This window comes from Mizuhopecten yessoensis, unplaced genomic scaffold (genome assembly GCF_002113885.1).
Source record: "Mizuhopecten yessoensis strain PY_sf001 unplaced genomic scaffold, ASM211388v2 scaffold715965, whole genome shotgun sequence".
Taxonomy (NCBI): Eukaryota; Metazoa; Mollusca; class Bivalvia; order Pectinida; family Pectinidae; genus Mizuhopecten; species Mizuhopecten yessoensis.
In genome coordinates, this window is record NW_018479880.1 from 19,270 (window position 1) to 44,165 (window position 24,896).

The following is a 24,896-nucleotide window of genomic DNA, read 5'->3' on the forward strand; positions in this document are numbered from 1 at the left end:
ACTATGTAACACTAGTATTTACACTTATATAAATATACTGACAACCATGTAACACTAATATTTACACTTATATAAATATATTGACAACTATGTAACACTAGTATTTACACTTATATAAATATACTGACACTATGTAACACTAGTATTTAGACTTATATAAATATACTGACACTATGTAACACTAGTATTTAGACTTATATAAATATATTGACACTATGTAACACTAGTATTTAGACTTATATAAATATATTGACAACCATGTAACACTAATATTTACACTTATATAAATATATTGACACTATGTAACACTAGTATTTACACTTATATAAATATACTGACACTATGTAACACTAGTATTTACACTTAATTAAATATATTGACACTATGTAACACTAGTATTTACACTTATATATATACTGACAACTATGCAACACTAGTATTTACACTTAATTAAAATATATTGACACTATGTAACACTAGTATTTACACTTATATAAATATACTGACAACCATGTAACACTAATATTTACACTTATATATATACTGACAACTATGCAACACTAGTATTTACACTTACATAAATATACTGACACTATGTAACACAAGTATTTACACTTACATAAATTTATTGACACTACAAACAGGACTTTTTCTCACTATTTTGGAAATGGGACCCAAGTATTTAGAATTTTCAGAATTATACCAAATACTGATTTTTTTGTTTCATTTTTGTTTTAGTTTTTGCAAAGTACCAACAAACAGGCTAACTAATCCTTATTTATTAAATAGCATATCAATGTATATGGTGCTGTTGCATGTCATTTGAACATAATATAAAAGCTGAGAATTACCAGAATAAAAGAGAACTTGTCAAGGGCAGGTAATGCAGTGCCATGACAATTTCCAATTGTAGCTACACACTCAAAGTAAAGAATAATATCCAGTGTTTCCAGTTAAATACCTTAGACTATTTTATTGAGAGTAATTCAGTGCCGACTGTAACTATTATATATAGCGGGAGCCATTCCTCAGCATATTCTGATATGGTTGTGTTACCTTTCTCAATGCTGGTGCCATCTTGTTTGTGAGTGTGCCTGCGACAATGATGCAGTCAGACTGACGAGGACTGGCCCGAAACACCACACCAAATCTGTCCATGTCGTATCGGGGTGCGGCAAAATGCATCATCTCCACTGCACAGCAGGCTAGACCAAATGTCATGGGCCAAATGGAACCCTGGAATTAATTAAAGACAGTTAAAAAATACTTATCTGTACCTGTATATTAAAAAATGTAATATCACAAGTTAGATTATATCTGAATATTTAGGCATATATACTCTTCATTTGTGGTTGTTTTTGTTATTTTTATCTTTTTCTTGGAAATACAACTAACAAACAATATGATATCAATCAAGGTATCACAAGTGACACCAAACCACACCCCCACGCTGTTTGACACGTGTAACCACACCCCCACGCTGTTTGACATGTGTACACAAAGTAGTGGACAATTCACTCAACGCTCTAGGGACGGAATTACTTCATCAACAACAGGTATTCATTGTGTGGTTTGTATTTTGCTAGTTTTAGAAAACATTTTTTGCTTTTGATATGAAAAGGCAAACACACAATGAGAATATTCTTCTGTATTTATGGAATTGAAACATTAATGAGGATTTTGATACATGTACCTGCATAAACAATACAAGTGAAAGAAAAAGGGCCTTTGAAAACATGATTATGATTAGAAATTAGGTCTATAGCTATGACATATGAAACAAACAAAATTCCAATGTGGATTGAATGCCTGATCACTGGATCCCTCTCTCTGTAAACAGACACTCTGTAAACAGATACTCTCTCTGTAAACAGATACTCTGTAAACAGATACTCTGTAAACAAATACTCTCTCTGTAAACAGACACTCTGTAAACAGATACTCTCTCTGTAAACAGACACTCTGTAAACCGATACTCTCTCTGTAAACAGATACTCTGTAAACAGATACTCTCTCTGTAAACAGACACTCTGTAAACAGATACTCTCTCTGTAAACAGACACTCTGTAAACAGATACTCCAGGACTGCACCACAATGATATTAAAGTATCATATTGCACTATGGATTATTACTAAATAGTGTAACAGTAAAATTCTATTATAAGTTATAATGACTTTGACCTTTGACTGATGGTCCCACCAAGACAAACATACCTATGAAGTTTTATAAAAATCTGTCGAGAAATACAGCTGCTATAGTGATGACAAGGAGTGTGATGGTGAAATTCTTTAGTAACAGTGTTCTTGACCATTAATGTGCGACTCCTATATAGTTAACATACATGTAAGGTTTCATGAAACTCTGCCTAGAAATATGGCTGCTACAGTGAAGTTTCATGACAATTATTCCAGAAAAATGGCCGCTAGAATGATTGTATGGGGGCAACATGGTTATGTATGGGGAAAATCATCCTAGATATCCAGGGGTTACGCTCAATTTCGCTCTCTGCACCCCTGGAATATGTCATAGCAAAATTGAAGGCACGAAGATAGCTGTTTGATTGGTCTCGGGTAAAAAAAACCTGACCAATCGCTAGGCAGATACCTTTCCTTTGAAGATTATAAAGGAGAGACATCAGACTTCAAAGCCTGTCAAATTTTTACTGTTATGTGACTGCGAGATTCTTTTGATGTACATCAAAGGAACGAACTAGTCTTCTTCCATCAACAAGGTGGCGCACACTGAGCCTTCAATTTTGCTATGGCATATTCCAGGGGTGTAGAGAGCGAAAGTGAGCGTATAACCCCTGGATATTTTATGAATTTTTTCCCATTAATTCTCATTTAGTAACTGTGTAACACTTTCAAATGTTCATGCAACACAATAATGCCTGCTACAATATATCACCAAGGTTAGGGCTAGAAGCCTGCTATCTTGCATTTAACTCTTGCAGTATTGGAGAGAGTTTGGCTTCATATTTTCATACTGTTTAGTTTTGAATTTCAATTGACCCAAAGTTCAACATGGCAAGTTCTTTTTGTCCTTACATGAAGCACTTTTATAAATCTTACCTTCCTTCCCCAGTTCACCAGGTCATCCATACGTGCCAAAGCAAACTCTGCCTTGCCAGTCGTATTTAAGAAGGGCGAGTACTTTTTACGCTTCACAACGCCTCCTCCAGTGCTCTGGTCTACTTCATTTCTCTCTCCCGCTGTAGCTATTTTAGTACTCTGTTCTCTGTAGGGAACCAGACTGTCAAATACAGAGCAAAATTAAATAGGTGTGACTTTTTAAAGAAATAAAGGTTAAAGTTCTGGGCCCGTATTCATGAAACTGTTTTCGTGCTCAAGTATGGACTTTGTGCTCTAGCCTCATTTCTTGTTCTGGTTATAAGTTAATAAACAAATCTTATTTTGTCAAGGATTTTGAAAAATATTAAGGAGACTTGAAGCCAAAAAAATATGAGAATATATATAGAAACAATCTTGCTTCTTTTGATCATCAGAAGATTAAAATTACTTTTTTTATACTTTCAAGTTTCATGTCCATTTCTGGGTGACAACTACATATATACATTTTGATATCTTTTTGAAATCTGCAAATGATTTTTCTCAACCATGATATGGAAGAGATGATATTGTATACATCAGGCAGCTACAGTTACCGTAGGTGTGACTGAACATTAGAAGTTTGTGATTATCATGGAAAAGGATAAGGTTTTCAAATGAAAAAAGTTACAGCAAATTCTTGAATCTTACAAATAAAATGTATAGGTACTACAGTGTTTATATATATAAAAAAAAATGCTAATAAGACAAACATATTTCGTTTTGTTAAAGCATATAATATTTTCAGCTTGTTTTGTTTCAGATGATATTTATTTTCTCTTATTTCATCTTTATATGTTAACAGTTAAAATTTCCCATCTATATAGCATCTCATACAACTTGCAGAAAACGGTTAATAACTGAAAACTTAACTCCAGAATAAAACACAATCCTAAAAAATGCACCGTAAAAACCTGTGTAATTTGCACACCTATGTAACTTGCACAGGTACATTTTGAGGCTGAAAATCTGAAAAAAGCTTCTACTCAAACATTTTGTGCACCAAACAAAAACTAGAAAAAAAAACCTGATGTTCATGCTCCGAAAATCAATCTCTGAAAATGAAAGACAAACTGCTTGGGATTCTTAGGATTTTTGTAATTTGTTTATTATCAGCGAGTTCATATTTCTTGTTTACCGGTACAATGATATTAAAACCAAGAGGAAACTGTGTAAAATGTGTCTTTTGTTGTTTGTTTCCTTTGAAATATCTGATCACACTTAACACACACGTGTGCGCATATCGGCATAGATCATTTTATTTTAGCAATATTTTACATAAAACATTTACTCGACACAAATAAATTTGTTGATCGTCATTGAGTTCCGTGTACCAAGGGAGATAATCTCTTGTGTCCAAGACGGCGGTCTGCCAGAATCGTGGATCTTTTCTTTTCTTGAAAAAAACCTTGAAATTGCTTACACTTATGTATTTTGCGCACCCCCTACTTTGGGCATAAATTTCTCAAGAAAAAAGTGTGCAAATTACATGAGTTTTTACGGTAACAATTATTTATGTGCCATATTAGGAAGAAATGACATGGCAATGACCTCATCAATCTGGTTATAATATATTACTAACCTTGTCTGCGTTACGTCTTTTGCTTTCCTGTCAGTCATAAGTTCACGGCACTGACAACCTGCTGGTGCCCAAGTGCGGTTCAGAAGGGTTCCAAGCGTCTGGAACCTCCCAGGCAACCATAGCACTGCAAAACACAATCATTTATCATACACAGGATGTATATAACAGACAATCTTCTACAGATATACAACACAAAACCAAAACAGACAATCTTCTACAGCTATACAACACAAAACCAAAACAGACAATCTTCTACAGCATAAAACCAAAACAGACAATCTTCTACAGCTATACAGCATAAAACCAAAACAGGCAATCTTCTACAGCTAAACAACACAAAACTAAAACAGGCAATCTTCTACAGCTATACAGCATAAAACCAAAACAGACAATCTTCTACAGCTATACAACACAAACCCAAAACAGACAATCCTCTACAGATATACAACCCAAAACCGAAACAGTCAATCTTCTACAGCTATACAGCACAAAACCAAAACAGAAAATCTTCTACAGATATACAGCATAAAACCAAAACAGTCAATCTTCTACAGCTATACAGCATAAAACCAAAACAGGCAATCCTCTACAGCTAACAACACAAAACTAAAATAGACAATCTTCTACAGCATAAAACCAAAACAGACAATCTTCTACAGATATACAACACAAAACCGAAACAGGCAATCTTCTACATCTATACAACACAAAACCAAAACAGACAATCTTCTACAGCTAAAAACAACACAAATGCCTTTGTGGGGTACACATTGTCCCAAGAGGTTTCGGAATATAACTACATTTGTATGTATTTAAAACAGAAACAAAAAAATCCCGACCTCACTACTCACTTGAAACAATGAACTAGAACTATCGTGCATCCTCTCAAGTCAGAGGATACACAATCTATTTTGCTTCATTTTGAAATCAAAAAGTTTGCATGTGACGTAGTGCCTGCATCTCCCATGTAAGCCCATTTAAAAGAAGTAAGAGAGTTTTTATTTCACCAATATGTAGTGCATTACCTAGATTCTGGATCGACAATGATCAGATATTTCATCTTTCCTTTAAATCACTGTTACTCTGTTCAATCTTTAATTTTTCACATAGTACAGACAAGGCATTAGCACAAATCGTTGCACAAAACAGTAATATAGTGAAACATTTTAATAGCCGATGTATCGAAGATACGTCCTCAATATATCTAATTAAAATTGATTAGTTCAAGAAGAAGATAATTGGGGTCTTTGAGAAATGACATATAATGATGACGGGGTTGGAATTTAGGGTGTATTATAGTCTTTATCAGGGGGTTTGTTGAGCCTGAAATAGTTAACCACACATACAATGTTAAAATACCCATTAACCGGACTCATATTAACGTTACCTATCAAAATTGTAAGCTTTATGCAGAGTAACAAAGATCTACAGACAAAACTGCAGTACGTCACAGTTGTTGACCGGGTTTGTTTGCTGTATTTCTTAAAACTGTTACCAATTATTCAAAAGCAAGTTAGGTAACAAGAAATATGTGTTCGCACACACGTACATTTACACATGTGAACTTAACCCCCCCCCCCCCCCTTTCATTTGTTACGCAAACAAAGTGAAAACCAAGCAGAAATACAACTTAGAACTATGACGACTTGTAAAACAAACGCTTCCACGGAATGTTAAAATCACATACTAACGCAACAGAAAAACAATAATCAATTGTTCAGCGATTATACACGTGAAGGTCATATTAGTAATACACAAGTGCAGTACGTACAAGTTTTGGTCGCCATTTTCACACAAACTGAAAACGAGGCTATTTTGCTTTTAAGCATGCGCATCACGAAGCAACAATGGCGGACACCTCGGAGCTCAAGGCAAGTCTTCAGTTACAATATAATCGAGTGCTTTGTATGTCTATCAAGAATATTTCAGTATGAGATTATCTCAGAAGAAAATGGTTCCGACACATCTCGTTCATTTCATTACTGATAGTTATCACTGGAGCCGTAGAACGATGATTAAATATCGATGAAATTTGGCTCTTTTTAAGAGGAACCGTGACCTCATTTCGGGGATCGGGATGAAATCGGCTTCTCTTCAAAAGTTTTCATCGTAAAAGATAGATATATACATATTTATAAAGTGTTTATCAAATTTGATAAGCATAACCTTGATTGAATAAGTTATTATAACCATAAAGTACATAATATTGCGCTATAAAAATCGAAGTGGAGACAAAAGTTCTCGCGTTTTTTTTGTTCGCAGAATAACCAAAGGGACGTAACTGTGCACGGAAAGTAGGTCAACGTGATTGTTTTTGTAGATAATCTTGAGGCAAGAATATTAACGACGCAGTAACATATTTTTTCATGTCACGTGGTCTTTATTAACGTGTTTATCACAAAACATCTTATTATGTCTTTGGCAATTGTTACTTTCACATGTAACAACTTTACTAGGGTCAAAATGTTCAATTCAAGGACAGATAATTATAAATATGTGATTACTTTTGAATCTTATCTAGCATTATTGGTGCTTTTTGTATAAATATGTTCATAAATATATATTCACAATTCCGTATTAATTGGTGTAGATAGTTACTTGTTATTTTTAAGCATTTACCTTTCACAAAATAATCTTTAAGGTTGAGTGGCAATCGGTATGACATGTTGGCCATCTTGATTTTTTTCACAGAGGCAAACAAAAATGAAGCTTGTACATGTTTGTTCTTATACCTGCCAACTCTTTTTAGAAGGGAGACTCATAGTCTCAATATTGGACCATCATATTTTTTTTCCAATATATGTATATCTTTTTTCCGCCAAGAACTATTATTACCAACATATCACTGGCCCTTAGTGAGGAATTACAAATCTTCACTTGAAGGTTACCACCAACCAGTCTCTTTACTAATTTTTCATCCTCGTTATATGTACATAGTTTTAATATAATACCTAAAAATTACCAAAAAAATTTCTTTGAAATGCCACCTCCTAGGTCAATTGCACTTGAACCTTGGAGTTTTGATCCTTGTAATGGAAGAAGAAGAAGATATATATATTGTAAAATTACTTGCACTTAAATGCACTTAACTTACACGAATCTGAATTAATAGATACTTCTGAAGGTATTGAGTTTAATCAAATCTAATTTCTTTGATTTTGTTACAGTAGGGAGTTTCTTACCAGGTAGGAAGGGGAATAGGAAACATATTATTTTAAGACCTGATTCAATGTGGACAAAGTTCATCAAGTATCTTATGATTTAAATTGACTTGCGTAATCTCTTAACTGTTTGTGACAAATAAAGTATTTGTCTGTTTTAATATTTGAAGTTCTTTTAAATGAAAGGCTGTAGAAAACCAAACTCAAAACGGTTTAAACCTATCAATTTTACTCTTTAATGACAACGGGTTTTGTATATATATATATATATATATAATATGACTGGAAAGATTGCATCTCATATGCATTTTGTAAATTGTTAAATTGGTTTGTGTGGTTGTAACAGTTTTATTATGTTGTGAGTTGCTGCAGCTGAACTGAGGCACTTGGTTTCATCTTTCATGAAGTGAAGATCCATGTGAAAATCAGTTAACATATCTGAAGATAATATGTTGTGTTTGTGATGGGTTTATTTCTGTCCATATTTGACCATGTTACAGATATACATTTTACATGATAGCTATATAGGGACATGTGTAATACAATGAACACCAATAATCTGGTTGCTATCATAAGGATATATTACAAAATACTGTAGTTCCAAGCTGTGTGTCCAACAAGAGGAGAACCTGAATTATCAGTCAAGTTCCCTTTTGAGAATGTCAGGTGTGAAATTTCTTCAATCTTTTCCAAAATTCCCAACTCTACCATCCAGGCTTGCTTTTGATTTAATACCTTTGCACAGAAAGTATATGATACCAAATGACCACCAAATGATGTGACTATTGTTCTAAAAAATTATCAGGATACCTTTTATTCTAATTTTGTGCAAAAAGTAAATATATACAGATAATACAGTATACTAAAGACAGAGAGTAAGGTAAACGAAGGAGCATTAACAGCCAGGATTCTGTAACAGTGGACTTCTACTGTAACAGAATCCTGAAAGGATTCCATAACGATGGACGTCTACTGTAACAGAATCCTGAGAGGATTCCATAACGGTGGACTTCTACTGTAACAGAATCCTGAGAGGATTCCGTAACGGTGGACGTCTACTGTAACAGAATCCTGAGAGGATTCCATAACGGTGGACTTCTACTGTAACAGAATCCTGAGAGGATTCCATAACGGTGGACGTCTACTGTAACAGAATCCTGAGAGGATTCCATAACGGTGGACGTCTACTGTAACAGAATCCTGAGAGGATTCCATAACGGTGGACGTCTACTGTAACAGAATCCTGAGAGGATTCCATAACGGTGGACGTCTACTGTAACAGAATCCTGAGAGGATTCCATAACGGTGGACGTCTACTGTAACAGAATCCTGAGAGGATTCCATAACGGTGGACGTCTACTGTAACAGAATCCTGAGAGGATTCCATAACGGTGGACGTCTACTGTAACAGAATCCTGAGAGGATTCCATAACGGTGGACGTCTACTGTAACAGAATCCTGAGAGGATTCCATAACGGTGGACGTCTACTGTAACAGAATCCTGAGAGGATTCCATAACGGTGGACGTCTACTGTAACAGAATCCTGAGAGGATTCCATAACGGTGGACGTCTACTGTAACAGAATCCTGAGAGGATTCCATAACGGTGGACGTCTACTGTAACAGAATCCTGAGAGGATTCCATAACGGTGGACGTCTACTGTAACAGAATCCTGAGAGGATTCCATAACGGTGGACGTCTACTGTAACAGAATCCTGAGAGGATTCCATAACGGTGGACGTCTACTGTAACAGAATCCTGAGAGGATTCCATAACGGTGGACGTCTACTGTAACAGAATCCTGAGAGGATTCCATAACGGTGGACGTCTACTGTAACAGAATCCTGAGAGGATTCCATAACGGTGGACGTCTACTGTAACAGAATCCTGAGAGGATTCCATAACGGTGGACGTCTACTGTAACAGAATCCTGAGAGGATTCCATAACGGTGGACGTCTACTGTAACAGAATCCTGAGAGGATTCCATAACGGTGGACGTCTACTGTAACAGAATCCTGAGAGGATTCCATAACGGTGGACGTCTACTGTAACAGAATCCTGAGAGGATTCCATAATGGTGGACGTCTACTGTAACAGAATCCTGAGAGGATTCCATAACTGTGGACTTCTACTGTAATAGAATCCTGAGAGGATTCCATAACGGTGGGCGTCTACTGTAACAGAATCCTGAGATGATTCCATAACGGTGGACGTCTACTGTAACAGAATCCTGAGAGGATTCCATAACGGTGGACGTCTACTGTAACAGAATCCTGAGAGGATTCCGTAACGGTGGACGTCTACTGTAACAGAATCCTGAGAGGATTCCGTAACGGTGGACGTCTACTGTAACAGAATCCTGAGTGTTGATGCTCCTTCATTTACATTTCTGAATTTATTACGCTTGGATGGAGCTCTGTTTAATTATCCTTGTGATATCCACCTCTGATTCCTGTAGCAGATTGACCATATAGACCAGTGCCCAGAGGACGTTGGATCTCTGTGCCAGAATATTGTGTTGGTTCACTAACAGTTATATTCCGCTTTTTCATAAAAAACAGACTGAAAATCTCTAGAAAAACATGTTCATACATGTATGTATTACTTTCGTCAGTATTTCTCATATTTTGATTTTAAGAATAACAACTAACATTGATCAATGGTTATTGTAAATGCATAAATTAAGACTTTATATCATTGTTGTGAAGTCAATATTTTTCTTTTACAGCATATGGTCATGAGCTTCAGGGTGTCTGAGCTACAAGTTTTACTCGGATATGCAGGTAGAAATAAAACAGGTCGCAAGCAAGAATTGCTGCAACGAGCAATACAATTGGTTCAAAAAGGAGCTTCAGTCCCCATACAGATCAAAATACGAGAATTGTACAAGTAAGTGAATTTATTTTTAAGATAAATTATCTTGTTGAATCATGTTTGGTAGGCTTTCAATCCCGTTATATATCAGTTTAAAAGATATCTAGATCTGTGAGTCACTGATGAACTGGAATGAAAATTCATAAAGGTCTTTAAGAAAGATCATTATTGAAAACAGGTAGTTTCTTCAGTAATCTTTTCCATCAATGTGGATTTGGTACCTATCCTTTAGTCCAGTTTGAATATTCTAAGCATGAATTGAGAAACTATACAAAAGGTTTCAAATCTTTTCATGTATACATGGTATGTATTTATGTGCAAATTAATCTTAAGTAAAGTAGTGTATACATAATTAAAACCTTATTATGACAATTTAGAATGCCAAATGTTAAAATTATAAATCTTAAGTCTAGCATTTAAAAAAAAATTAGTTTGATTAATGACTTTATTGTACAGTTTTGAAGAAAAGGCAATATTTTATAATCAAATGACATTTAATGAATTCTTATTTATATAGCTAGATTTTTACAAAACTTAATAGTAAGGTCTGGACAGACTACTTTATTCATTGCATGCAGTCAAATTTTTTCTTCAAGCAGACGGAAAGTTCCAGGACGAAATGAGGATGAAGGGTTACCAGGTAAGAGTTGTCTGTAGAAATAGCTTTATCTGAATATAATCAGCCAAGCCTTGCTTATCCTTGTTTTATATAACACATGTATATATATGTCTTCACTACAGCTTACTATCATTTACTATCGATTAGTTGATTGTTAAAATAGCACTATCAAATGAAGCAGATATGCAAGTAGTACCCAGTTTTACAGTGAAATATATATGCATGACATTTATTATTAGTCTAAGATACATTGATTTAAGTTATATAAACTCAAAATGAACTTAAATAACAGAATGCAACTCTTCATGACGGTGTAGTAAAAAATACAGCAAATAAATGTTTCAATATGATATGGTAGCCCATTTTGTTATAACCTCCACAAGTACTACAAGATAGTAAGTTTACAGAACAACAAGATTGCACTTCGCCCTCAATCAGTCAGTAATTCTGTTGCTTTACTTTGTCAATTGCATGTCTCATTTAATCAGTCAAATAAAATGCCAAATTATGTATACATGTGAGTTTACCTTTTAGGATATAGCAGAGTGTGGCATACTGAAATAAGGTTTAGTGCCCCTCAAGAAACAGAGTTACTGCCCTTTGTTCACCACATCCTATCACTCATGGCATATCTCATTTACTCTGTCACATATAAATGCCAAATTGTGTATGTGAGTACCTCTGGGGATAGCCAAGTGTCATACGTATACTTAAATTGGTATTGCACCACTATAAACAGAGGAGCAGTGCTGGCCCTTGCTAGTTTTTTATATCCACAAGTTCGGTTCAGTAGTGAAGCCTCAAGGACTAGGAGTTTGATGAGCTGCATTTTAGATTCTGTTAAGCAAAGGTTATTTACTTAAACTTAAATTTTCCCAAAATTGATTTAAAATTAAGTTAAAGTTAAAGAATTTAAAAAAAACCCACTTTCTTTAGGGCCATTTAAGATAATACCATCCATTATATCTTAATCTAGTTGCAGCCATACGTGTGCAGTGTTGTTGTTGTAGTGTTGATTCATCTGTGGCTTTATGTAGTGGTGTTGATTTGCTGCTTTAAATTTACTTGCATTTAACTATGTGGCTGCTTGGAAGCTCTTGTTTTTCCTAGTATCTTTTCTTGATGCTTATAAGATCTATTATTTGAATTGCACAATGTATCATTCTAAAAGTAGCAGTCGGTGATTGTTTAAAAGCCTGATGTTATATGTTCATGTATACATATCGGCAAAGTTTTGATAGAAGTAGGTGAAAGTACCCCCGTAATAGAGGAATGTGATTGAGAATGGTACATTTGACTATAGTAGCAATAATCTATAGCTCTCCAACATGAATACCCTTCTTAATATTTGGGCAAATGTGAACTAAGTTTACAGTCTCAAACAATTCTGGGGTAGCGCTTGATAGGCCGTGGGATAAATTTGATAAATAATTGATTTGATTGTTTGACAAATACACATGTCAAGTTATCTATATGTTGAACAACTGTGTTTGTATTTCCGTTCTCATTGCTTCCATTTTTATATGTCCGTCAAATTTGACAGGAGTATTATGGTATAGCGTTTTCCGTCCGTCTGGGGTAAACTTTTGTTTGTCCGGCAATCTCCTCCTACATTTTTTGATGGATTTCTTTGAAACTTAGTAGGCTAAATAATCATGATATGTTGTTGTGTTTCCTGGAAAAGAATTTTGATTTGATAATTTTTGCAAAAGTTATTGCCCTTTGTTTATTTCAGTATTTGATTTTTTGTCCGGAGATATTCTCCTACATGTTTTATAGCATGTCAGCTAACCACTCTTAGAATGATGCAGATCTTATTTCAATGTAAGAAGGTATATAACCCTATATGGCATTCAACGGGCGTATATTGTCCCGCCCCGCGGTACTCTTGTTATTGTTAGATGAAGTTCAAACAAAATGGAAAGTTTGGAAAGGAAATTTTACATTTAACAAAATGAAAAGCTAGGATTTTTTTTGAATTTTTTGTAAAATAAAACTTTTGAAGTATTAAAACAATTTATACAAAACATACAGCAGTGTATAGTGTTATCCTTAACATAAAAGAATATTATAAAAAAGACCTACTCCATAGATACATTGTGTAATTGAACATTGTCTCCCTCTCCTAATCCCTCTGAGTATGTGTATTATACCTGGTACAAGAGAGTGTAAACGGTACATAAACAACCCTGTATACTCATGTCTCCCTCTCCTACTCCCTCTGAGTATGTGTATTATACCTGGTACAAGAGAGTGTAAACGGTACATAAACAACCCTGTATACTCATGTCTCCCTCTCCTACTCCCTCTGAGTATGTGTATTATACCTGGTACAAGAGAGTGTAAACGGTACATAAACAACCCTGTATACTCATGTCTTCCTCTCCTACTCCCTCTGAGTATATGTATTATACCTGGTACAAGAGAGTGTAAACGGTACATAAACAACCCTGTATACTCATGTCTTCCTCTCCTACTCCCTCTGAGTATATGTATTAAGTTCACATTTCCGTAATTGATATTAACGATGTGTCTATAGTGTGATACATTCTAAATCTATTTTCACTTTACTAGAATAGATATATACATTGTAGGCGTTGGTATGGTCGTTCCTATACATGTACTGTATATACATTTGTTTAGAAAAGGACTGGTTGAAAGTAGTCAACTTTTTCTAGTCATGTATGTTCTGTATATTTTATGAAATAAGGTAGTTTGCTAAAATAAACAGACAGAAATGTAAACGAAAAAGATAAATTCTTATGAAAAATTCTTTTTGTCACATTTATGTCTATATATACAGTTTATATTCTTGTATTCTAAGTATGGTCAGAGTTCAAGCTAAGAATTGAATAATTTAAAAGTTAAGGATGCAAGTTTAAGTAACATACTAATTATACTAACCATAAGTACTCGGTAATTTGAACCAAGTATTGAGAAGTAAATGAGTTGTTACTAGGTATGTAAACATTGCTACCTATTGTATTTTCTAGGCGGGTATAACATATTCGGTGGCCATGGCTCAAGTGGTAAGTAACTGATGGGCTTATCTTGGGGTATCTGTTATACCTAAATAAATAGAAATCATGAGGATTGATTTTGTTAAATGTTCAGCTTCTAACGGGTAGCTTAAAGTACATATGATATCACTGCTAAGTACGTATGAAGATGGCTATGAGCACTTCTGAATAAGGTAGGCATGCATTAGTGTATTTGGTGTGAAGTATAATAATGATATGATGGGACATTATGTTAACATTATATTGACTATTATATATACATTGACCTTGGCCGGACATTGCATGTACTTTACTTGGTATATGTTGTAAATTTGCATTGCCTTTGTGTGAACAGCCACTGACCGAGCAGATAGCTGCAGAGAAAAGCCCAGTATAAAATCACCAGGTATACCACGGGCACAGTTCTTGTTCATTGCACCTGTTTTGGTTGCCATGTTATGAAATCTTTTGATTAATCCTGCATACCCAGTTGTCCCTTCACAATAACCTGCTGTCCTGGTGGGGGGAAAAAAGAAAATTCAAAGAATTCAAAATGCTCAGTCATCTTGCTAAAAATTGTAACCATGAATATTCTTTACACGCTATAAAATGTGAATGCATTCAAAATATAACGGCGTTAAGGGTTGATCATATGATTTATGATCAACAAAAAGTAAAAGAATGCGACTGCACCAGTGTTTGATCTAACTATGTGCCGGTACAGATAAAATAGGTTGTTGCAGAAATCCAGATGTTATGATATATTGGTTCGTAACAAAATGGGAAGAAAAGGCTTTTTCTTCTGCTTTTGGCTACTTTTTGCTTTGCATATAACTGCAACACTAAACCGCTAATTTGAATGATGTGGCTGATCATTTGTATAAATGTTAACAATATACGTAATCCAGATTGGGCATTTAAACGTAACATTGTTCGTATCTAACTTCAGTAATAGTTGTTTTGTTTGTTTGGCATGTTTTATCCTTGACTTGTTTATCATGCACACACGGATCATCAGCTGTTTATGAAGACCAGCTGATTTATAATATACTGATAGTGGGATTGTGTGGATTCTCAAATCAATATCCTTGGTTGACCAGCGAATAGTTTTATGGAATACTCTATAGAAAATATTATATTTGACAAAACCATGTTTTATCTAAATGTTCCTGTTAATTCCCAAGTGATGTGTGGGTTAGCTTCTCTGTTTGGAATTGAAATTGTGGTCCTTTTGAGATTTATTGCTGCTGGCTGGACAGTAAAATGGGAAAATGTTTTCTTGTCATGAATTTGAAATTGAATGCATTACATTTCTTTATCCGACTTTAAGATGACGTAACAGGGGGTAAAAAATCCTCAATGGGTAGTGTCTTAGCTAAACATAAATTGTTTGACATCAGAATTTTATTATATGGGTAAAAATTAAAGTTCTTGACCACATCCATTGTCATGTTATAATAACTAACTTGTTTTATTTGTTCTGTACCTATTAAATCAGCAAGCAGTTAAATACACAAAAAGGAAACTTTAGTTTTATAATGGGGCTGTTATTATGGCCTCCCACTATATATGCTCAATTAATTTGGGAATATGATCACATTGAGTATCTGTATTTGTATTTGTACATATTTGACTGATAGCTGTATAGGTACACTGCATGTGGACCACCTGATCTGATCGCACAGACTTTAGCCATTGACCCATTGTAGCTTGGACTACATTCTCTCTGCAGTGCTCTCTCCTCATTCTTGAATCATATAAGACCTGATTCATGCTGCTATGCCTTATTTGTTCCAATGATGTAGCTATTATGAAAAGTTTAAAACAGATTAAAAATAAAGAGCCTGATTTTGTGGCCACTGGTACCGCCCAGTAATTTTTCCCCAATGGGGTGAGAGCACTGTAGCTTATAGTGTAAGGATTATGTGTAAAGTATCTTTGGGTACCGTCTGTATGGTTCAGTGATTTTCTTTTATTTGCAGTCAAATCAGAAGGTCCAAGATACAGAGGTGATTACTTTGACTGATGCAATATCCTGTGTTATAGCAGGGAGTAGACTACTTGTCTTCAAACACAGCAAACAACAAGTCTCGTCATCTAAAGTTGGCTTGTAACATAAGTAGTGTTACCATACTGATGTAACTGTTTATAAAATGTATAGATATAAATGTTCAATTCATTTCTAATTTGTGTGTAAACCTTTTATTAATTTGGGAGTCTTTGTTATTTGCTGTTTTTCTTGGCATGCTTATAAATAGCAGTAAACAATATCTATACAAGTGGCTATTAATTTATTAATAGTTGGACATGATACTGTTATACAAGTACTTGACTTTGGTCATGTTTTAGCTATCAGCCACACATTCGCAATTTCTGAAGAACAGTTTAAAATATTTTATACAATAATGACATCTAGGGAGTGTTCGATTTTGCTTGTGTAATATTGATGTAGAAATATTTTCTATGCTGTAGGTTCTCGGCCGATGGACTACTCGACGGCACAGCGCATGGTGGAGCCGCCTAGCACAATGGGGATTCCAGTACACCCAGATGTGCGCCTAAAACATCTCCCCTTTTACGACTGTATTACAGAACTCATGAAGCCCACAAGTCTTGGTACGACCTAATAGTACTATAGTTTAATGATAATAAACAGCTGTCAGTAGATCAGGTATAATGCTATATGAGTTCAGCTGACAAATCCAAGCAAGTTTTTACTTAATGTATGGTCAGTGTTTAACTGGGTTTACCTGATGTGTCTAGCTGTGATGAAAGTGCAGGGGTCCTGAAAACAGCCAGAGATGTGGGCTGTTGTTCCTGGGGACATGTCACAATGTTTACATGTGGTGAGCTTGTGACAGACCTCAGGATAGGAGCGAGCATAATTCTGAGCTGTTGCTTTAATATAAAGATGGATTGACGCAAAAGTACTGTGAGTGTTATAATTTTAGCAGTATTTGTGCTATATCTGATCCGCTAATTCATGTCCACAGCTAACATTAGACAATGTAGCAAAGGCTGTCCAAACCATTCAGTGTAGGACAAAATACAATGACAACTCACCTGCACACATACATTTATTTTCTTATAAGGTAATCACTCAATTTACCAGGCTTGCCTTTCTATATGCCTTATTACCATACACCTGCTGTTAGCAGCTGTACACACTGGATATGTTAAAGTATATTGTAGAAAATGATATTTGTGCAATGCATGAATTTAGTTACAGCGATTTTGCTAATCTAAGGGTGCACTAATAAGTCCTTACCCCTTTGTTACAGTACCCTTAAACTTAAAACTGAATCACTTTTCTGAAAATCAGACAATGTACTTACACTGTCAAAGAATTAACATGAGTACATCCCATTGAGCAGTCCACTTGGGCAGGTATCATAGCGATTCCTTTATCTACATTTGTGCATCTTAATCACAGGATGATTATTGTGAAAACAGCCTCAGAATATCACATTGCCCATAATGGTTGGTACACTAAGGACTTTTTTGTTACTTTTAATTGGTTAAAATAATTCCAGACTGAGGGTTTAGCTGTGATGAAAGTGCAGGGGTCCTGAAAACAGCCAGAGATGTGGGCTGTTGTTCCTGGGGACATGTCACAATGTTTACATGTGGTGAGCTTGTGATGGACCTCAGGATAGGAGCGAGCATGATTCTGAGCTGTTGCTTTGATGAAAGATGGATTGATGCTAAAGTACTGTGGGTGTACTGATGTAGCACTACGTCTCATCCGCTGATTCATGTCCACAGCTAACATTAGACAATGTAGCAAAGGCTGTCCAAACCATTCAGTGTAGGACAAAATACAATGACAACTCACCTGCACACAAACATTAATTTTCTTATGAGGTAATCACTCAATTTACCAGGCTTGCCTTTCTATATGCCTTATTACCATACACCTGCTGTTAGCAGCTGTACACACTGTATGTGTTAAAGTCTATTGCAGAAAACGATATTTGCACTAATACATGAATTAAGGTCCAGCGATTCTGCTAATCTAAGGGTGCACTAATAAGTCCTAACCCCTTTGTTACAGTACCCTTAAACTTAAAACTGAATCGTTTTTGCTGAATATCAGATAATGTACTTACACTGTCAAAGAATTAATATAAGTACATCCACAGGAATTGGGCAGGTATCATAGTAATTTCTTTGTCTGTATTTGTACATCTTTCTTCACATGATAATTAGGAAGCTACCTTTAGAATATCACATTGCACATAATGATTGGTATTCTAGGTATAATTTTGTGGCGTTAAATTGGTAAAAATAGTTCCAGACTGAAGTTTAAGCTGTGATGAAAGTGCAGGGGTCCTGAAAACAGCCAGAGATGTGGGCTGTTGTTCCTGGGGACATGTCACAATGTTTACATGTGGTGAGCTTGTGATGGGCCTCAGGATAGGAGTGAGCATAATTCTGAGCTGTTGCTTTGATATAAAGATGGATTGACGCAAAAGTACTGTGGGTGTACTGATGTAGCACTACGTCTCATCCGCTAATTCATGTCCACAGCTAACATTAGACAATGTAGCAAAGGCTGTCCAAACCATTCAGTGTAGGACAAAATACAATGACAACTCACCTGCACACATACATTTATTTTCTTATAAGGTAATCACTCAATTTACCAGGCTTGCCTTTCTATATGCCTTATTACCATAAACCTGCTGTTAGCAGCTGTACACACTGTATGTGTTAAAGTCTATTGCAGAAAACGATATTTGTGCAATGCATGAATTTAGTTACAGCGATTTTGCTAATCTAAGGGTGCACTAATAAGTCCTTACCCCTTTGTTACAGTACCCTTAAACTTAAAACTGAATCTCTTTTCTGAAAATCAGATAATGTGCTAACACTGTCAAAGAATTAATATGAGTACATCCCAATGAGCAGTCCACTTGGGCAGGTATCATAGCGATTCCTTTATCTACATTTGTGCATCTTAATCACAGGATGATAATTGGGTAAACAGCTTCAGAATATCACATTGCCCATAATGGTTGGTACTCTAAGGACTTTTTTGTTTCTTTTAATTGGTAAAAATAATTCCAGACTGAGGGTTTAGCTGTGATGAAAGTGCAGGGGTCCTGAAAACAGCCAGAGATGTGGGCTGTTGTTCCTGGGGACATGTCACAATGTTTACATGTGGTGAGCTTGTGATGGACCTCAGGATAGGAGCGAGCATAATTCTGAGCTGTTGCTTTGATTAAAGATGGATTGACGCAAAAGTACTGTGGGTGTACTGATGTAGCACTACGTCTCATCCGCTAATTCATGTCTACAGCTACATTAGACGATGTAGCAAAGGCTGTCCAAATCATTTAATGCAAGACAGCAAACGACAACAACTTTCCTGCATACATTTAATTTTTTCTAAGTCAATCACTCAATTTACCAGGCTTGCCTTTCTATAGGCTTTATTTCCACACACCTGCTGTTAGCAGCTGTACAGATGTACCCAGTATGTGTTAAAGTATATTGTAGAAAATGATATTTGTGCAATGCATGAATTTAGTTACAGCGATTCTGCTAATCTAAGGGTGCACACAGCGATTCTGCTAATCTAAGGGTGCACGAATAAGTCCTAACCCCTTTGTTGCAGTACCCTTAAACTTAAAACTGAATCTTTTTTCTGAAAATCAGATAATGTGCTTACACTGTCAAAGAATTAATATGAGTACATCCCAATGAGCAGTCCACTTGGGCAGGTATCATAGCGATTCCTTTATCTACATTTGTGCATCTTAATCACAGGATGATAATTGGGAAAACAGCCTCAGAATATCACATTGCCCATAATGGTTGGTACACTAAGGACTTTTTCGTTACTTTTAATTAGTAAAAATAATTCCAGACTGAGGGTTTAGCTGTGATGAAAGTGCAGGGGTCCTGAAAACAGCCAGAGATGTGGGCTGTTGTTCCTGGGGACATGTCACAATGTTTACATGTGGTGAGCTTGTGACTGACCTCAGGATAGGAGCGAGCATAATTCTGAGCTCATTTGCTAACACATCGCCTTTCATGGGTCTGACCGACAATTTCATGATAATGACCTGTGATGAAATACCACACCCTATTAGTCTATAGAATGACACACAATCAATTCAAGATTTTGACTTTTAAGTATGAACCACAGGTGGACTTTAATTTGCCATTACGGATATGATTGTCTAAATAACAAACCGAGTAGATGCCCCAAAGAGTCCTCAGCTGAGTGACGGAGCGTGGCAACCCATACCTATCGGACTGTCTCTGGGTTTTCTGAACAACCCAATTAATTGCATTTTAACTTCCATCAAAAAGTTTTGGGTTGGGGTTTAAAAGCTAGGGTCGGTCGGGAACCCTAAACAGACATACTTTTTTTTTCGCCTTAGTTGTCAAAAGATTTTAAATTGTGTCGTTTTTCTTCTCTTTACAGTGCCAAGAGGGACATCAAAGTTCCAGGAAACACATTTCAATTTTCATTTAACACCACAGCAGGCACAAGATATAGCCATGTCCAGGTATGTCTGCATCAACAAGTTTATGTTGTCATGTAATAATGCAAAAGAAAAAATTGCCAAATTTTTAGCTCACCTGGCCTGATGAGCTGAATTCATTCAATAGGAGAAAGGTTGGGGTTAAGGTTTGGAGGTGTTAAATCATTTAAAAGACTACTTCAATTTAGATGAAAGGGTTTGAATCTCATTTATTAGCTCACTTGGCCCGATTATGGAGAATTCCTCAACCAAGAAAATCATATTCTGTACAATATTTTGTGAATAAAGGTTATTGATCATTTTAGGACAGAGTTTTGGGACTCCGTAGGTTTACTGCATGTGTTAGACCTTGAAAAGACTATTGAAGTTTGTGGGATTGAAATTTAATCTTGTTGAGCATGGGGTATCCCTGATATTCTTTATTTTTTGTAAAATGACAGTGTGGCTCTTCTTGAATACTGGAAACTGTGCCATATAGAGGAAATGGGCAAAAAACACTTTGACCTGTTTCCATTAGGCCAGTGGTTGCTTATGATATGAATAACACTCTTATGGTTTTGAATACATATGGTTATTCCTCTTACATGTACTTCTCTCACGAAGCATAATTTCAATTCTTTTGGGCAATAAGAAATTTAAGGTAGCCACCATGGTTTAAATTAGCAGGAATTTGCCCTTGTATTGGTATTATATAAAGTATACAAAGGTGAATTTAACATATGGTGAGTGAAGTTATAGAACCAGACTCAAAAAACGAAAATTTAGCATCGTGAAAGTGTCATAGTATACTTTATGTTTGATTGATGTGTATCCCATATACTAATGATTTGGCTTACCTGGCAAAACTCAGATGCAACATTTCTTTTTAATTTCAGGGATTTCAGACCAGGTGCTAAATATGAATTTATAACACAAATACAACTCAGGTGAGTAAACACAACTCTGGTCAATACATAAAAATACATATTGGGTAATTATAAGAACACACAAATTTAACTCTGGTGATACATAAATACAGTTCAGGTAAACAAATAAGTTTCACTGGAGAACACTTATAAATATATCTGGGATAGGCCCACACAAAATTTATGCTTATAAATAATCAAAAGAGATTTAAAAAACTTAATGTTAATTATGAAAGATACGTATTATTGCAAAAAAGGTTATTGGAAAAAGTTTACAATTGAAGAAAAGATTGTCTTTTTTAACCATTGTGTAGGCGTTTCATTGAATTATTTTGTCAATATTATATTTTGTAACAATCGTAATATTGGTCTTAAGCTTCTTCTGTAGTATTATATTTTTTACTTTCTTTGAAAATTTTGACTAAAATATATTTGTATTTTCATTGTAGGTTTAGTCTTTTAGAAACAACCTGTGAACAGGACGATAACTTCCCACCCAACATTTGTGTGCGAATTAACGGTAAAATGGCACCATTGCCGGTAAGTGTAACCCTAAACAGCATCAAATGGAATGAAACAACATATATATAATACTGAAATTGGTATACCAGAGTAAACTGATCATCATAATACAGGAAATTAAACCCCATCTTCGCTAGCCAAGTGTTTGCTTCGTATACGTCTATACGAAGAGAAGAACACTTGGCTAGCGAAGATGAGGAAACCCTGATTTGATTGGAGAGTCTTGCTAGTTATCTACATTGCGGAGGTTTCTGAGTTATAAAGGTTTCAGTTCCAACAGGTTGCACTTTACTTTGATAGACTTCACTCTCTTCTAAGCTGTCAAGTCATGATACAGTGAAGATATTTTGACTGTTAAATAATTACAGAAAAATAGATGTTGTTACAGTGTGTTACAATAATTTCTGTTGTCTAATAAATAATCTAAAAAAAGCTTGATTTTGAAAAATAAATAAATATGTAAATACCTCTATGGCATATTGCAGAATCCCATTCCAACCACCAAACCTGGTGTAGAGCCCAAGAGGCCGGGTAGGCCTGTGGATATCACACCACAGTGTCGACTCTCTCCAACTATGGCAAACCAGGTGGAAATATCATGGGCCACCGACTTTAACAGGGTAAGTACCTGGCCTTTGTAATATCATGCTGTCAGGTTTTTTCTCCCATCTGAATGAAAACTCCTGGAACATGCTTTGAATGCTACAAACCCGCTAATCAAATGTTTGGTACGTACATTGTTTGTTCATGATATAAAACTTTGATACACTTATAACAAAGTCTATTTTTGTCCCCTGGGAAGGGAATGTCTCTTAATGATGAGAAGTTATGAGTATAGCAAACTAATTTTCAGGTTCTGTGGGATTGGTAAATGTTTTATCGTAGAATATATAAGTACATGTACAATAATTAACTTGAAATTGGATTCCCTGCATATCATTTGCCATTACAAACATGTAAAACGGTGAATAACCAAAGTGGGTTCTGATAGTTCAAAAAATTTGGCGAGATCTTAACCTAAATTAGGTAAATTTCAGTATCTTTTTATGCCACCTTTCAAGAGTATGGAGATATTTTGTATAAGTACCGTTCTTCTGGTTCTTATTTCTTGTTACTCAAGCTGTATCTGTTACACCATTAAATATATTTTGATAAAACTAGAAGTGTACCTGTAACGCCCACAGTAGGTGTGCAGTGTACTGTAATCACGTCACCAGTAAAATAAAGAACATTTTCAATTACATTTTGTTTAGGTCATTCCTGTTAATTTATAAAAGATACATAGATGAAAATTGATCTAAAGGAACCGGTATTACCATATAGAAGACCTTTCTTTTTCCATTTGATCATCTCGGATAAATGTTTATTTGTCATTCTAGGGTTTAAGCTACCTTTCCATTTGGGGCTGAAATGTAGTGCCATTCCCACTGAATCAGAGAGAGATTTTTTCCTAGGTCAAGATTTATTTTTAAGTTTTAAGTTTTTGCTTCTAACAGGAAATATTTTCTCCTCCTAATTTTCTTTATAGATAACTGATTAACTTAGTCTACATTCTTTTAAAAGGAATGAAGAGAAAAAGAAAAACAGTCAATTTTGTCAAACTTGGTGGTAATTCCCAAAATTCTAAGGAATATAACCCTGTATTCTTATTCATTTCAGTAGAATAATGACCACATGTAGAATATGTGATGTTTCTGTATGTTAGACAGTTTATTACAACCTAAACAAGACTGGCACCCTCAGGCGGTGTTTGTTCATTTCTTTGGAATAGGCAATGAGTTTTGACATTTATAACCAGTCTGATGACTGCTCTCTGTGTTACTGACCACCTTGCTTGTGATTCAGGGCTACTGTGTTGCAATATATTTGGTGAAGCGGCTATCCTCTGACACATTACTACAGCGACTGAAACAGTTTGGGAGTCGGCATGCTGATCACACGAGAGCTTTAAGTAAGAAATGCTTGTATCCTTCAATCTATCGTTTGTCTAAACTGTGTTTGTATCCCATTATCTATCATTAGGGCCCCTTTTCAGAGATACGGCTGCCCTATAGTAATCACTCTCTCTGTCTGTCTGTCTGTCTCTGTCCGTCCACAAATTTTGTTCCTGGCTGATAACTTTGGTATTTATTGACCGATGTACATGAAACTTGGTCAAGATGTTCAGTTCACGAAAATACACATTGGGGTAAAAAGTCAGGGTCAAAGGTCAACGTCTTTAGGTTCAAAGGTCAAGGTCAAATTTTGCATATTTTCACTGGTCAACATTTTGGTATGACACTTTGAAGCAATGTTGATCAGAATTAAACAAGGGGTCAACCTGAACAATTGTCAAGGACATTGGGTCAAAGGTCAAGGTTAAATTATGTATCTTTTCACTGGTGAACATTTTGGTATGACACTTTGAAGCAATGTTGCTCAGAATTAAACAAGGAGTCAATTGGCCAAAGGTCAAGGTCACTGGGTCAAAGGCCAAGGTCAAATTTTGTATCTTTTCCCTGATGAACATTTTGTTATGACTTTATGAAGCAAAGTTGGTCGGAATTTAACAAAGAGTCAATTGACCTAAGGTCAAGGTCACTTGGTCAAAGTTCAAGGTAAAATTTAGTAATTTTTTTTGCTATTGA

At 35.4% G+C, this 24,896-nt stretch overlaps 2 protein-coding genes across 17 annotated transcripts in view; one reads left to right on the forward strand and one right to left on the reverse strand.

Annotated features, from left to right (window-relative positions):
- Positions 1-6,537, reverse strand: part of LOC110441450 (NADH-quinone oxidoreductase subunit B 2-like) — a 9,161-nt gene extending 2,624 nt beyond the window's left edge. Inside the window, exons 1-4 of the mRNA XM_021484597.1 lie at positions 6,462-6,537; positions 4,691-4,814; positions 3,073-3,253; positions 1,057-1,236 (exon numbers count right to left, since the gene is read on the reverse strand). Coding sequence (XP_021340272.1) covers positions 1,057-1,236; positions 3,073-3,253; positions 4,691-4,814; positions 6,462-6,525 — 549 coding nt within the window. The 5' untranslated portion in view covers positions 6,526-6,537. The remainder of the gene's footprint in view (positions 1-1,056; positions 1,237-3,072; positions 3,254-4,690; positions 4,815-6,461) is intronic.
- Positions 6,502-24,896, forward strand: part of LOC110441448 (E3 SUMO-protein ligase PIAS2-like) — a 38,224-nt gene continuing 19,829 nt past the window's right edge. For 3 of the 16 annotated variants that reach the window (XM_021484595.1, XM_021484596.1, XM_021484580.1), the window contains exons 1-12: positions 6,502-6,561; positions 10,582-10,742; positions 11,306-11,367; positions 14,340-14,375; positions 14,701-14,751; positions 16,328-16,354; positions 16,818-16,961; positions 20,782-20,866; positions 21,718-21,768; positions 22,197-22,287; positions 22,755-22,889; positions 24,115-24,220. In XM_021484595.1, coding sequence (XP_021340270.1) covers positions 6,538-6,561; positions 10,582-10,742; positions 11,306-11,367; positions 14,340-14,375; positions 14,701-14,751; positions 16,328-16,354; positions 16,818-16,961; positions 20,782-20,866; positions 21,718-21,768; positions 22,197-22,287; positions 22,755-22,889; positions 24,115-24,220 — 973 coding nt within the window. In that variant the 5' untranslated portion in view covers positions 6,502-6,537. The remainder of the gene's footprint in view (positions 6,562-10,581; positions 10,743-11,305; positions 11,368-14,339; positions 14,376-14,700; positions 14,752-16,327; positions 16,355-16,817; positions 16,962-20,781; positions 20,867-21,717; positions 21,769-22,196; positions 22,288-22,754; positions 22,890-24,114; positions 24,221-24,896) is intronic. The other 13 variants (XM_021484581.1, XM_021484582.1, XM_021484583.1 and 10 more) reach the window with 13 other exon arrangements.